Here is a 13,287-nt window from a genome sequence, read left to right on the forward strand (position 1 = left end):
CTGCATGCAGGAAGGTGGGTGATAAGGATGCAGAAGGGCCTGGGAACACGGGTGTAGTGCCAGCTGGGACGCGGGCCAGGGTCCCGGAAGAATCGGATTCCAGCCTTTCTGGAAATCACCGCTACTTCTTCCAAAGGAGTGACGGTCACACTGGAAACAACAAGAGCTGATGCTGGCTGAGAAGGACGCACACGCTGGGCCTCACTCGTGTGCCCGACCTCACTCGGTGTTCAAAATCTGTGTAACTGATGGGGAATGGAGGCGTTCAGTCGCTGGGGCTGAACCCTAACACACAGCGCTGTCCTTGTGCCTGGTAGATGCTGTGTTAAACTATTTCACTTTGTCCTCATCACAGCCCTATGAGGTTCAGATGAGAAAACTAAGGCACAGAGAGGCTGAGGAACTTGCCTGGAAACACACAGCTGTCAAACGGCCCGGCTGGGATTTGAAGCCCAGTCGTCCAAGTCCAAGTCCAAGGGCAGCATGACACTTGTTGGTCCTTCCTCAAACCTCTCCCAGCTCTGTCTGCAACCTGGGAGATCCCTCAGGGCAGCAATGCAGCAGGGGTTCTGGTTAATCCCACTATGGGCTTTCCTCTTCCTCAGGGACCTTTCAACCATCAGACATCTCACTTGATGCTCACGAAATATTAGGAAACCAAGGTCTGGCGAGGTCAGATGAAAGTCTCAAAGGCATACAAATGACAGGTGGCAGAGCTATAGTCATCATCGCTTCCATTTTACAGATGAGAAAACAGTCTCCTTTTTTCTCTTTCCACAGAATGCCTCACTTCCCGCAGCGCACCAGCGGTCTGGGGAACTCCATCTAACAAATGCTGCTCTGTGCCACGCCACGTGCTTTCCCTTTTCTTTCCTCCATGGCCAAGTTCAAATACTGCCTTCTCCAGGAAGTCCACCCACCTCACTTCTCTGATCCCCGCGGCCCTTGGCTGCACTAGGTCTGGGATTTGCTGTTGTGGCTGCTCAGCCACTTGAGAGCTGCTCTCTGTGGACTTGGGACTCAGTGGCCACATCTCAGGGTTGTCAGGGACAGTTATCCACCCTTCTCTACCAGGCACCAGGTTGGGAGCTGGGTGTCCAGAGAGGAGCAGGACGGGGCTCCTGTCCTTAGGCACGCACCTGCTGCCCCCAGCCCTGGAGCGTGGCTGAGAGCCATTCAGTGTTCCAGAGCCTGTCAGCTGGGAGGGGAGGGTGGGTTTCTTAACCCGGGATCCAGGGCCCAGCTTTAAAGACCTGTGCAAATGTGCTGGCAGTGTAGACCACACTGTTGCACACAATTGGCTGTTTTTCTGGGTAGGGGAGGGGCCATAGCTTCCATCCAGTTTTCTGCAGAGTCTGGGGGTCCAGAGACGCTTAAGAATTTCTGACTCAAGAGAATCTCCTGGTCCCACTCAAAAGGCAAAGACCACTGGGACAACCCTGTCTTCTAGCAGGCTAGTTGTGCCAACCTGCTGGTGGAGGACAGCACAGACCGTTCTGCCATGCGTAGGTGTTCACAGGAGCCCGGGGCCAGGAGCCCCCCAGGCCGAGCCCACTCTCAAGCCCCGAGCTAGAGTCACACAGCAAAGAAAGGATGCTTCCTCTATTTCCACTCTCCCCGCCAAAACCAAATCAAACATCAAAGAAGAAAAAGATGTTTCTAAACTTCTGCCTGGACTCAGCGATTGGAGCCAACTTGAGAAGGACTCAGCTTTTCCTCCTGACCTGAGAGAGGTGGGCCCCAGACCAAGAGAGACACTGAACCCCAGCACCGCTGGGCACACGGGTGCCAGTACAGTGAGGGACCGCCTGGCCCCAGCTGAGTGGCAAGGCCCACGGGCAGCCTCTGCAGGGAGTGCGTTCAGGGTTAGTGCCCAGCAGTGCCCAGGGCATGGGGGCTGGAGTCGGGAGATGGTATGGGAGTGATCTCCGGCCTCATATTTGTCACCTGTCAGTAGGGGTGAGATTTCAGACACTGTCTGCCTCCCAGACTGTAGCCTATCCCTGGAGGGGGACTGTCATCCACTCTCTTTAGAATAATAATGCCTGCCACACACTGAGCACCTACTGTGTGTATGCCCGGGCTTCCACTAGGCACTGTGAGATAAGCAGTAGCCCCATTTTCCAGAGGAAGAAACTGAGGCAGCCTCTTTGTGCAGAACTGCAGCACCAGGGCAGAGTGCCTCACACCCGAGCCTGAGGGGTGTATGTAGCAAACGCTTCTCTCTCGTGGTGAGGGGAAGGTGACTGAGGGGAGGGGACCCACACTGAGCTCTGGTGCCCAGGCTACGCTGCTGTCTTTCCTCTCTGCCCTGCAGCAGACAACCTGGCCTCAGTCCCCTCCAGGGGAGCCCCCAGGAGGCTGAAACCTCCCCTCTCTGGAGACCGCAGGCCTGCTCACTGGTGGCGCTAGTGGTAAAGAACCCATTCGCCAATGCAGGAGACATGCAAGATGCAGGTTCGATCCCTGGGTTGGGAAGATCCCCTGGAAAAGGAAAAGGCAACCCGCTCCAGTACTCATGCCTGGGAAATCCCATGGACAGAGGAGCCTGGCGGGCTACAGTCCACGGAGTTGCACACGACTAAAGCAGCTTAACATGCAGACACAAGCAGGCCCACGCCATCCTCAAGGTGTGACACACAGGGGCGTCCGTCACCCTTCCCACGATGGCCCAGCTTCCTGCCTACCCGTCCTCTTAGAAGCTTCATGGCTGCCCCAGACTGAGGCATCCCCAGTCAGAGTCTGGACAAGTGAGAGTCGGACATGACCAAGCCCAGTGGCGGGGGGCTGGGGAGCTGGAATCGGCTCATTGGTTCCCTGCTGAAGCCTGGATACGGAGACTCCTGGGGCCTGGAGCAGGGAGCCCAGGGTCTCATTGACCCCTGAACCCAAACCCCACGTGGGAGCCTCCCACACCTACCTTCGACAGGGGAGGTTTTGAGGCGTCGGCAGATGGCGTCAGTGTCCCCGTAGGTTTCCTTGATCTTGACCACGGCCTCGGTGCCCCGCAGCTCCATGAGGGAGCGCAGCTCCTCCATCGTGCACCCAAACTCGCCCCCATGGCTCGACTCGTTTCTTTGGTTTTTGGAGTAAAAGTCGCTGTTGGTCATGTCACCCATGTCTGCCGCAGTCCCCGCTCGGGGCGGGCCCAAGGGTCAGCACTGCACAGGAGGCCGCCGGCCGATGGCTCCGCGTGACTGTCCCTGGCACAGCCTCACTGGATGGCTGTAGCTCCGGGTGGCCAGCTCCAGGGGGCGGCCGAGGTGGGCTGGCGACAGTGGTGGTGGGCTCCGAGGGGCGTCCCCAGGCGTGGGGCGAGGTCCAGGGGCCGGAGGGGCTCAGGGCTGCAGACCCAGGAGTCTCCATTCAGTGGGGCCCATGCTGCCTCTGGGAGCCGGCATCTACATGGTCAGGGGTGGGGGCTCCTGCAGGTACAAGCACAGAGAGATGATGAGGGTCAGGTGCCGCCGGAGGCCTCAGGGGACAGGTGCTCAGGAAGGTACTCAGGCGCCATACACACACACACACACACACGCACACACCCTACCCCCAATAACACCCACTACACGTACACACACTCGGCTGCTGATGTTCATATAACACCCCACCAGCACACATTGTAACCCAAACGTACTGATGCCCACCGGGCACTCCATGCTATCCCCCACTCAGGTACACCCTGATGCATCCTCATAACACACTCTACCCCCTCAACGGCCCACTGTGCACACACTGACCTCATGACATGAACCCCAGTATACACACAGCCTTCGACACACAGCTCAGGGTGCAACACCCAACCTGCCCACTTTAGGGCCTAACCGAAGCCACACACACTCCCCAACACAGGGCTCCCCTTCGCCCACGCCCCGGTGGACACCCCTGCCCACCACGCACACTGTCATATGTGGTCACATTTACAGGCGCCATCTTAACAGCCCCACCTCCTCCCCTCAGAAACACCCGTGCTCACAACCCTGTTTACACACACGCCATGCCCACACAATCGGGGCACAACCCCCTCCCCTAAAGTTCACAGCTCCCAGGCTCCTCCCCCCAGCACAGATGCTTCCCCCTTCCAGGTCTCCTGTGTCTGCTGATACGCTCTGTTCTCCCCATAGGCATGGGGATGGAAGAAAGCCCCCCGCCTCCACCTGCAGTCCGCAAGCACACTGATCAAGGCCCTTGTGTCCTGGTGAGAGGATCCAGCTCACGTACATTCAACAGGATGTCACTGTGGCCGTTAGCACGAGCTGGGCTCCACAGAACCCTCACCTGGGGGCCCCACAGTCCAGCACCACGGACAGCGGCTGCCACGTCCCTCGGGGAGCGCCGAGCACCGGCGGCTTCTCCCTGCCCGCTCGGCCACGCTTGCAGGAGTGTGGCATCTGTGAGGCTGCCAGGAGAGAACCCAATCCACCCAGACACCCAACACCGGTGGCCAAGGCCCCGGCAAGCGTTGGGTGACAAAGGGCCTCTGCTGAGCTCGGCCAGGCCTGGCATGGGAACTGGCCCCGCCCAGCAGGGATGGACAGCTGGCCACCCGAGGTCCAGGACAATGAGGGTGAGGTGGGGGCAGGCGGATGGGACCGGGCCCCCACCTCGGCCCCAACCCCACCCCCAACGCGTCCCTTCCCCTGCCCCTTCTCTTTCCTTCAAGGTCCTTTCCTGTTGCACAGGATTTTAGAGCTGGAGGTAACTTCAGGGTTCCTCTCGTTTTCCCAGGGAGGAACCTGAAGCCCAGAAAGGGAAAAGAACTTGTCCAGGGACACACAGAGCAAAGGTGGAGGGAGCCAGAGGTGGCCTGGATCTCCCGACTCCCAGCCCGTTGCTCTTTCCCCTCCCACTAGGGGGCGCTCCCTCCTTTCTCGCTGAAGACCAAGACCGATGGCGGAGGAGCAACACAGGATTCTAAATCCCAGCAATCCCGGTTCAAACCCGAGCTCTCTCAAGTCCTGGCTGTGGGGTCCTGGGTGAGTCCCTTCACTTTTGCGAGGCTCAGTTTCTTCGTCTATAAAAGAAGTCAGTCTGCCCTGGCCCCCTGTGACCTCTCAGTTTACTGGGAACTAATTATGAACCATGTTCAAAGCCAGTGCATGTCCACTCCGGGTACAGGGCTTCCCAGCCTGGGGCAGGGCGTGCTGGAGCCACAGGAGAAGCCTGTCATGCCGCAGAGGAGGGCCCTTCACTCAGTGATGCAGTAGGAAGCCTGGTTTTCACACTGGGGCCAACCCGTGTCACGTGGAGTAGAATTCAGAATGGCGCTGATGCCTTAAGCAGAGGCACGAGGCACCAAAGAAAGCATGTGCTTGGGGCTCCCACCCACAGTCCTGCAGGAACACTCAGGGTCCTCGGCCACCCAAGCACACACACCACCCCCAAAACCCATGAGTCTGGATCCCAATGGTACATCTCTGAGAGGAGCAGGTGAGGCAAGGACCAAGCAGGGCTATGTGCAGAGATGCTGCAGAGGTTAACTGGAGGGGCTCTGAAAGACACAGCCTCTGGCTTCAAGTTCTGCCACCTCTCAGCAGGATGGGAGGCAAATTAACTTCAGTTTCATTATCTTAAAAAAAAAAGCAGGCAGAGTAATAGTATCTACCTCGTAGGTATTATGAGGCTTAAATGCATTATTTAATGCAGAATATTTAGAATCAAGACAAGCACATGGTAAGCACCAATGATCAGAACAATCACCAATCCACACAAGCGCATTTTGCGATAGTCTTGTTATTCCCTAGAACACACAGGGAAACCGAGACCGAGAGAGGTGAAGTCACGCATCCAAGCGCACAGAGTTAGTGAGTGGCAGAGCTGGGAGCTGAAGCCAGGAGATCCGGATCCAGAGACATATTCTTAATCAGGAGGCGTTGCTGCCTTCCCTGGAAGTATCTCCCTCACCGGGCACTTACGATGCTTAAATGAAGTGCCATATGTGAACACAAGTGCTTCGCAAACCACAAGGGACTCTCTAACCCCGAGGTGCTGTTTTCTGTCTGCCCTCTTGCTGCCTGCGGCGTGGCTTACAGGCACCGATAATTACATCTCTGACACCAGGAGCTACGAGAACTGTTAGCAGTGATTATATCTGTGATGACAACAGTAGGCATCAGTTAATGGGCGACTGGTGATCTTAATGGCTGTTGTGTGAAGAGGAACAATGATCTTCAACCATTTACGCATCCACCCTCCCATCCATCCATCCATCCATCCAATCATCCATTCATTGACTGTGCTGTGGGCACCTACTTTGTGCCAGGCAGTGGATAATCCAGACATGGGTCCTGCCCTCTAGGAGCTGACAAGGGGCAAGAGAGACAATCAAAAGACCTGTTATAACATGATGGGTTTGCCACAACAGGAAGTCAGTCCCAGATGCTGTGGATATCTAGAGCAGGAAGATGTGATTGGGCCCAGGGTATCAGGGAAGATTTTTCTCTTAATATGAGTAGGGAATATACTTCCCCTGCAGGAAGATGGGCTGTGTGACTTTGGGGAAGTCACTAACCTCTCTGGGGCTCATCTGCCTAGTGAGGTTGGCCCATCTGCCGTACTGGCTGCTGTAAGAACCCACCAAGACCCAGTGTGTGGGTCTCTCTGCAGCTCCTGGCCCCTGGAGCAGGCACTCTGCAGTAAACTGGCTTCTATGCCTCCTCCCACCTCCCTCCTACCTACCCCTCCTGTTGCTGGCAAGGGCACCTCCCTCAAGGTTGCAACGAGGTTCATTTGCAGCCAGCTCTCAACAGCACACTGACAGTGCCCCCTGTGCTAAGTAATGGGCACACAGGCTGCTATGGACTGAATGTGTCCCCCTGCTCCAAGTTCATGTGCTGAAGGTCCTAATCCCCAGTGTGATGGTGTTTGGAGGGGGGGCATTTGGGAGGTAATTGGGTCATGAGGGTAGAGCCCTCATGAATGGGACTAGTCTTCTTATAAAAAGAGATTTGGGAGAGACAATCTTTCTTGACTGTGTGAGGACAGTGCAGAGATGGCCATCTGTAAGTCAGGAAGTGGGTTCTCACCAGGAACTGAATCTGCAGGTAACTTGATCTTGGACTTCCAGCACTATGAGAAAAACAATTTCTGTTGTCTAAGCTGCTTAGCCTATGGTATTTTGTTCTATAGCAACCCAAACTAAGGCATGGGCCTGGGCAGGGCAGAGAGCCAGTCCTAGGCCCAGAGAGGTTACGCAACACACTAGGGGTCACACAGCCAACAGAGGCCACAGCCCCTTGAAAAGCTCCTCCCTGTTTTTCAAGCTCCTGCTGGGTGACCAAGCCTCTTTCCTGCCTGGGCCTGTTTCCCATGTGGAAAGTGAAAAGACTGGAGCAGTGTTCTCTGGGGTCCCTTCTGGCTCTCATACAACAGCCCCTTTGGACTCCAGGAGAGTGTTCTGACAATACTGGGTTTGTGCCTTTCAGTTCCATCTTATTAGCATTTAAATGACTCTGTACTGTTATACTTCAATGACTCGAGTAGGTTAGGGGCACCTTAATAAAAAGTCTTTGCCAGGAGAGACTGGCAGAGGAAGGAGCAATGTTTTTTTTTTTTTCTTTTTTTGGGGGGGGGTAATTTAACAAAAAAGAAATCCATCTTTCAAAGGAAGGATTTTATTTAAAAAAAAAAAAAACCCCAAACCTAAACCAACAGCTTTTCAAACCCTAACTGAAGGATGGTAGCTGGGACACTGCAAATGAATTAGGCGCTAAAAATAACTTTCGGATGCCGAATCCTTCTGTTTTCAGATGTGCTGAATTTAAATGCCACCTTAATATGTATTTATAAAGTCACTCTTTAGTTTGAATCTTCCCCGGCACCAATGAGTGAGCCATGTGGGGACACAGACCCCATCTGGAGATCCCCGATGACGAGGCCTGACGCTGACAGGCGGGGGTTCTGAGATTTGGGGTGAGGTGGGGGCAAGGCTCCTCATCCCTCCCTGTGCATCCGTCTCATCTTCCTGGAACAGAGCCAGACCCACAGCCTCCCTCTTAGGGCCGGGTGAGGACTCAGCTGAGATGGAACTTGGCCCGGTGAGAGGGAGATTCTTTAAACAGTGACTGTTCTCAGGCCACTAACTTAACTCACTCCCCTCCTCTACCTGCTCAACCAGACTGTCCCCACACTGCTGTTCTTAACACAGGTCTCAGGCTGACGGTGCCCGCAAGGCCCCCAGCACAGCTTGGAAGGCTGGGGAGGGTCCCCGCTTGTAGGCACAGCTCGAAGGGCTACTCTCCCTTCTGCTCTGGTCTTGACTGATCCCCATAAGCAGGACATTTTCTTTCCTCTCCTGGATGCAAATTCTGGCCTTTCTGTAGCCCCTCCCCACACCCCACTCCAGCCAAGGAGACCCTCCTGCTGGGTGCTGACCAGGGTGAGACAGGGGAACTCAGCTGGCAGCTGCGGAGAGAGGGACAGCTTCACTGGACAGTCAGGGGAGGGGCTGTAGTTACTGGCTTAGCCACCCCTCTCTGAGAGACGGAATGTCCTTTACGTTTGTGTGCGTGTGTGCATCAAAGCTCACAATGATGATTTCGGCTCTGAATTCTCACAGTCAAGGAGACAGCACAGGGAAAGAGGAAGGGAACTGAAAATGAATGCCTCAGAAGCGAGTTTAGTGCTATTTTTAGAAAACTCCTATCCTGTTAACCAGAAAAGGAAAATCTAAAAAAAAAAAAAAAAAAAACAAAAAACCCACAGGAACAGCCACGCATCGGCCTCAAAGGCACAGATGGCAGAAGCAGGGACAGGGGGTGGGTTGTTAGGGACTTGGGGTTTCTCACGTAGCTTCCCAGCCTCCTGCCTGAATTGAGGGAGGGTGGATCCCCTGACCACCAGGGTCAACTCTCTCCACTGCCCCTTGTTCTCCTCAGGAGTTCCCAGTGTCAGATGGTAGGGGAAACCCCGCATTTCTGGTCCTCTAGGTGCCTCACATACCCACTCATGCATCCATCTACCTATTCAATAAAAAGCTGCATCTCAGGCCCTGCCTCAGGCGCTGGGATTCTGGAGCGAGCAAGGGAGGTGCACAGACCACCTTTCTAGCTGAGGGTCGGCTTACTCTGCCAGAGAGAGCCCTCCCCCAAACCCCATGGTCAGGGTCTGCTGACCACGTTGAATGACTCCTGCACCACTCTTGCTTTGGGTTTGGGGGCAATGTAATCCAAATGGCTTCCCTGATAGTTCAGTTGGTAAAGAATCTGCCTGCAATGCAGGAGACCCCAGTTTGATTCCTGGGTTGGGAAGATCCGCTGGAGAAGGGACAGGCTACCCACTCCAGTATTCTTGGGCTTCCCTTGTAGCTCAGCTGGTAAAGAATCCGCCCGCAATGTGGGAGACCTGGGTTCGATCCCTGGGTTGGGAAGATCCCTGGAGAAGGGAAAGGCTGCCCACTCCAGTATTCTGGCCTGGAAAATTCCACGGATTGTATAGTCCATGGGGGTCACGAAGAGTCGGACGTGACTGAGCGGCTTTCATTTTCAATCCAAATGGCACTTGGTTGGGAACTGCATCTGCGGAGTTCCAACCTCAGCTTTGCCTCCACTGTTAACACGGATTGCTTAGCGCGCGCTTGCATGGGCTGTTCATATCACTGTTCCCACCTTACAGGAGAGAAAGCTGGGCCCAGAGGGTTACCTGGGCTCAGAGCTTTGCCTCCACTGTTAACACGGATTGCTCAGCGCACGCTTGCATGGGCTGTTCAGTATCGCTGTTCCCACCTTACAGGAGAGAAAGCTGGGCTCAGAGGGTTACAGGCAGCCAGTGCCTTACAGAGGGGTGCCTGCTTGAGTCCAGAGCCTCTGTATCCCATTGCCTTTCACCAACTCACAGAATAGCCTCAGACCACTGCCTTCTTCCCTGCGTCTCAGTTTCCTTCCCTATAAAGTGAGGGGGCGTTGGACAGATACTCAGTCTCAGAGAGCCGCTTTAGCACCCTCCTCAAGGATTCTCCCATCACCTGATGCTTGCTGCTCAGGACAGATGCACTTCCTGAACCTCCTTGCTTCCCTGCTGTGCCCAGCAGGAACATCATCCTAGCTGCAAGCCGAGTCCTGCTTGGCTGGAGGCTGGAGGAAGGAGGAACGTCCTAGAACCTAGGAATCACAAGCTGACAAGAATTCACCTGGTGCCTTTGACACCCACTGGCCTCTGCATGGAAGTGCCTGCCTTCCAAGATTTGTACCCTTTATGTGCTCCCTGTTAGACACCTCCCCTTAAAAAACAAACAAACAAACAAAAACTTGGAGGGTTTTCTGATGAAAGAAAAACAGTAGGGTTTGTTTTTTTTTTTTTAAAGGAAGGTTTTCTGATGAAGGACAAACAGTAAAATCATCAGCAGATAGAGGCAAGAAAGCTTAGCTGAGGCAGAAAAGTGTCAGGAGAGACTTAATCTTATCTTCAAGAGAGGGTTCATGCAGCTCGAGGGCTCTGCCTAAGATGGACCAGTTGCTCTGTTCAGTGTCTTCTGCGTGTGGGTGTGCATACTAAGTCACCCAGTCATGTCCAACTCGTTATGACCCCATGGACCGTGGGCTGTCAGGCTCCTCTGTCCACAGGATTCTCCAGGCAAGAATACTGGAGTGGGCTGCTGTGCCCTCCTCCAGCGGAGCTTTCTGACCCAGGGATGGAACCCGAGTTTCTCATGTCTCCTGCACCGTCAGGCAGGTTCTTTACCTCTAGGGCCACCTGCAAAGCCCACAGTGTCCTCTGGTTTCAGTCAAATGTCTTGGCCACTTCCCCAGTCTCATCTCTCACCCTGCCCAGCTCTCCCTACAGACGCACTGGCTGTCCCCTGCCTCCAGATCCTACTAGCTAGGGTGACACCATCCCCTTCGGGCTTCATCTGCCTACTTCTCTCCTACCCCCAGCTTTGTCCTCACAGATTACAAGCGGAGGGCTGAAAGGACAAGAACCAACAATAAGGGGAACACTTGGATCACATGTGTCCAGTACCATTCTATGCACTCCACCTCTGTTATCTCGTTTAATCCTTCCTAACAGCCCTACGACACAGGAACTGCCACACTCTTATTTTACAGAGGAGAAAACAGGAAGCCCGCAAGGACTGCATGAGGTCTTTGGTTTGGGGGTGGGAGGCAGTCAGCTCTCAAACACAGGCACACAGAAACTCTTCGGGGCCCAGTTACATCTTTCTTTCCACCAGACCAGGCTCCGCCCGTTTTTCTGGTCTCTATAGTGATACACGGGGTTCTGCCATGCCGGTGCTCTGATCACCAACAACAGGTCACTGGCTCCTTGGGGCTCAGGGAGCCGTCTCCAGGGATGAAGTGCTGACGGATGGATGGAGGTGGGTGCTAGGGAGGGATTGGGTAGCTAAGGCCAGGGAACCTGATAACCATAGGGCCCCCTCTCTCCCCTTGCCGGCTGACCAGCAGAGGATGGGCGTGGGTGCTGTCCATGTGGTTGTGGTGCTGACTGACAGCCCCCCTGGGGAGGACAAAGAAACGGGCACTGGGGAACTGTCTCCACTGGGAGCTGTCCCCAAGGCCACGGTACTGATTTGGGATCTGGGGTGGGTATAGGGACAGCGTGTCGAGGAGCTGTCCGTGTTCTGTGGTGCTGACATAGGGCAAAGGGTTATAAGCGCCCCTAGAGCTATCCAGGATAGCAGTGCTGACTGACGGAGCACAGGCCTGGGAAGTCTGAGGAGCTGGGTGTGGGTGGGGGAGGGAGGGCACAGGGCATTTTTCATTTCTGTGATCAAGCATGGGTAGCTGACCCCAGGTATTTGGTGCTGTCGCTCAAAGCCAGGTTGTCAGGCAATGGGGTGTCCCTGTGAGCAGGCTTGAGCCAAGAAAATGAGACTAAACCAAAGGTCGTTTGGGGCCAACTGCATGACTATAGAGAAGACTCACTTTGACCCATCAGTGCCATCTGTCACCAGTGCCAGAAACCCCACCATCACAGATCCATTCTTTTGTGCTGCGCTTTGCCCTTTCCCTCTGGTTCCTGCTGGGACTGTATTTAAGTGGCTGCATCTCAGTGTCTCTGAGTTTATAAAATTCATTCCTCCATGGAATGGGGAAGGAAAACTCACCCACCGAAGTGCCAAAGAATGAGTTTAAAGTTGGGAGACTACTTTTGAATCGCTAAGTTCTTTGGGGTCCAAATCAGAGAAGCAGGAAGCTAAGGCTTGAGGAAAAGTCATTTTATGTGGCCTGAGCACACAGAGGCCAAGAGATAGAACTATATAGAAAAGAGGAAAAGGCAGAAAAGCAGGATTCCCAGATTCAGAGAAGGAGGGGAGTCAGACTGACATGGGCACTGGCAGGAGGCAGTATTTGTATTTATATTTGTTGGAGGATGTTTATCCGATTTTGTTTCTCACTACTGAAGCGAGTCTTCTGGGCTCAAGAAGAACTATCCCTGGTTGGTGGCTGTTTACTCACTGCCTTTCATGCTCCACCCCAGGTCACCTCCCTCAGTGACTCCTTGGTGGATAGCTAGTGATCTCTGTCTGGACGCTAACTTGGCCTCAGACCTAAAGGCAATGTATCAGAAGGCCTGAAAGCCAGAGGAGGAGCCAAGAGCAGGAGCAGCCTCCAAGGCTAATGTTTCCTTTCCTTCCTCTCTTGATAAACGCTTCTCTGAGTGGAGCTCAGGACCCCAGAGCAGGGCTGCTCAAAGTGTGGTTCCCCAGGCATCACTTGGGGATTGGCTGAAACATAGATTTCCAGGCTCAGGCCTGCAGAAATGAGTCAACCTCTGGTACTGGGGCTGGGAATTTTTAAACAGGCAGAACCACTGCCCTAGAGTTCGTGGGGATTCCATTGCAGTCCTTCTTTTGGGATTTCTTCCTCTTGTAGCCAACATTCCACTGCGTCTGGGTTCTAGACTCCTGTCTTGCTCTTGTAACCCAGTCTATGGCCCAAAATCACCTCCAGCTCCTACTTTCTCAAATGCCACTTCCTGCTGGGTTAGGCGGTAGGATCTTCTGGGAATGACTCCCACCAGCCGCTCCAGGGTCCTTCTGTCTCTACACTCTTGCCCACACCTGATGACCCCATCCCTTCTTCCCACTCTCCAATAGCCTCTCTGAACAATTCTGCCCAGGGGTCCGTACCGCTTCTCTGTTCTGGGCGAACTCTGGGCTTTCCCCACAGTCCTGCCCTTGACCCTCTTAATGCCTCACCTCTCCCTGGCAAAGCCACCCATCTGACGTCAACTTGCATCCTAACGTGAGTGGTTCCCAAACTGACATTTCCACCCTGCCCTCTCTCCTAAGCTCTAGAACCAAATTCCCCATGACTACCAAATGTCACCTCT

General features: G+C 54.4%; 1 protein-coding gene across 9 annotated transcripts in view; it reads right to left on the reverse strand.

The window, feature by feature from the left end:
• The window catches only part of ATP2B2 (ATPase plasma membrane Ca2+ transporting 2), a 375,986-nt gene that overhangs the window by 117,426 nt on the left and 245,273 nt on the right, over positions 1-13,287 (reverse strand). For all 9 annotated transcript variants that reach the window (XM_042236653.2, XM_042236651.2, XM_042236650.2 and 6 more), the window contains one exon: positions 2,921-3,425. In XM_042236653.2, the coding sequence (XP_042092587.1) occupies positions 2,921-3,119 (199 nt within the window). In that variant the 5' untranslated portion in view covers positions 3,120-3,425. The remainder of the gene's footprint in view (positions 1-2,920; positions 3,426-13,287) is intronic.

This window comes from Ovis aries, chromosome 19 (genome assembly GCF_016772045.2).
Source record: "Ovis aries strain OAR_USU_Benz2616 breed Rambouillet chromosome 19, ARS-UI_Ramb_v3.0, whole genome shotgun sequence".
Classification (NCBI taxonomy): Eukaryota; Metazoa; Chordata; class Mammalia; order Artiodactyla; family Bovidae; genus Ovis; species Ovis aries.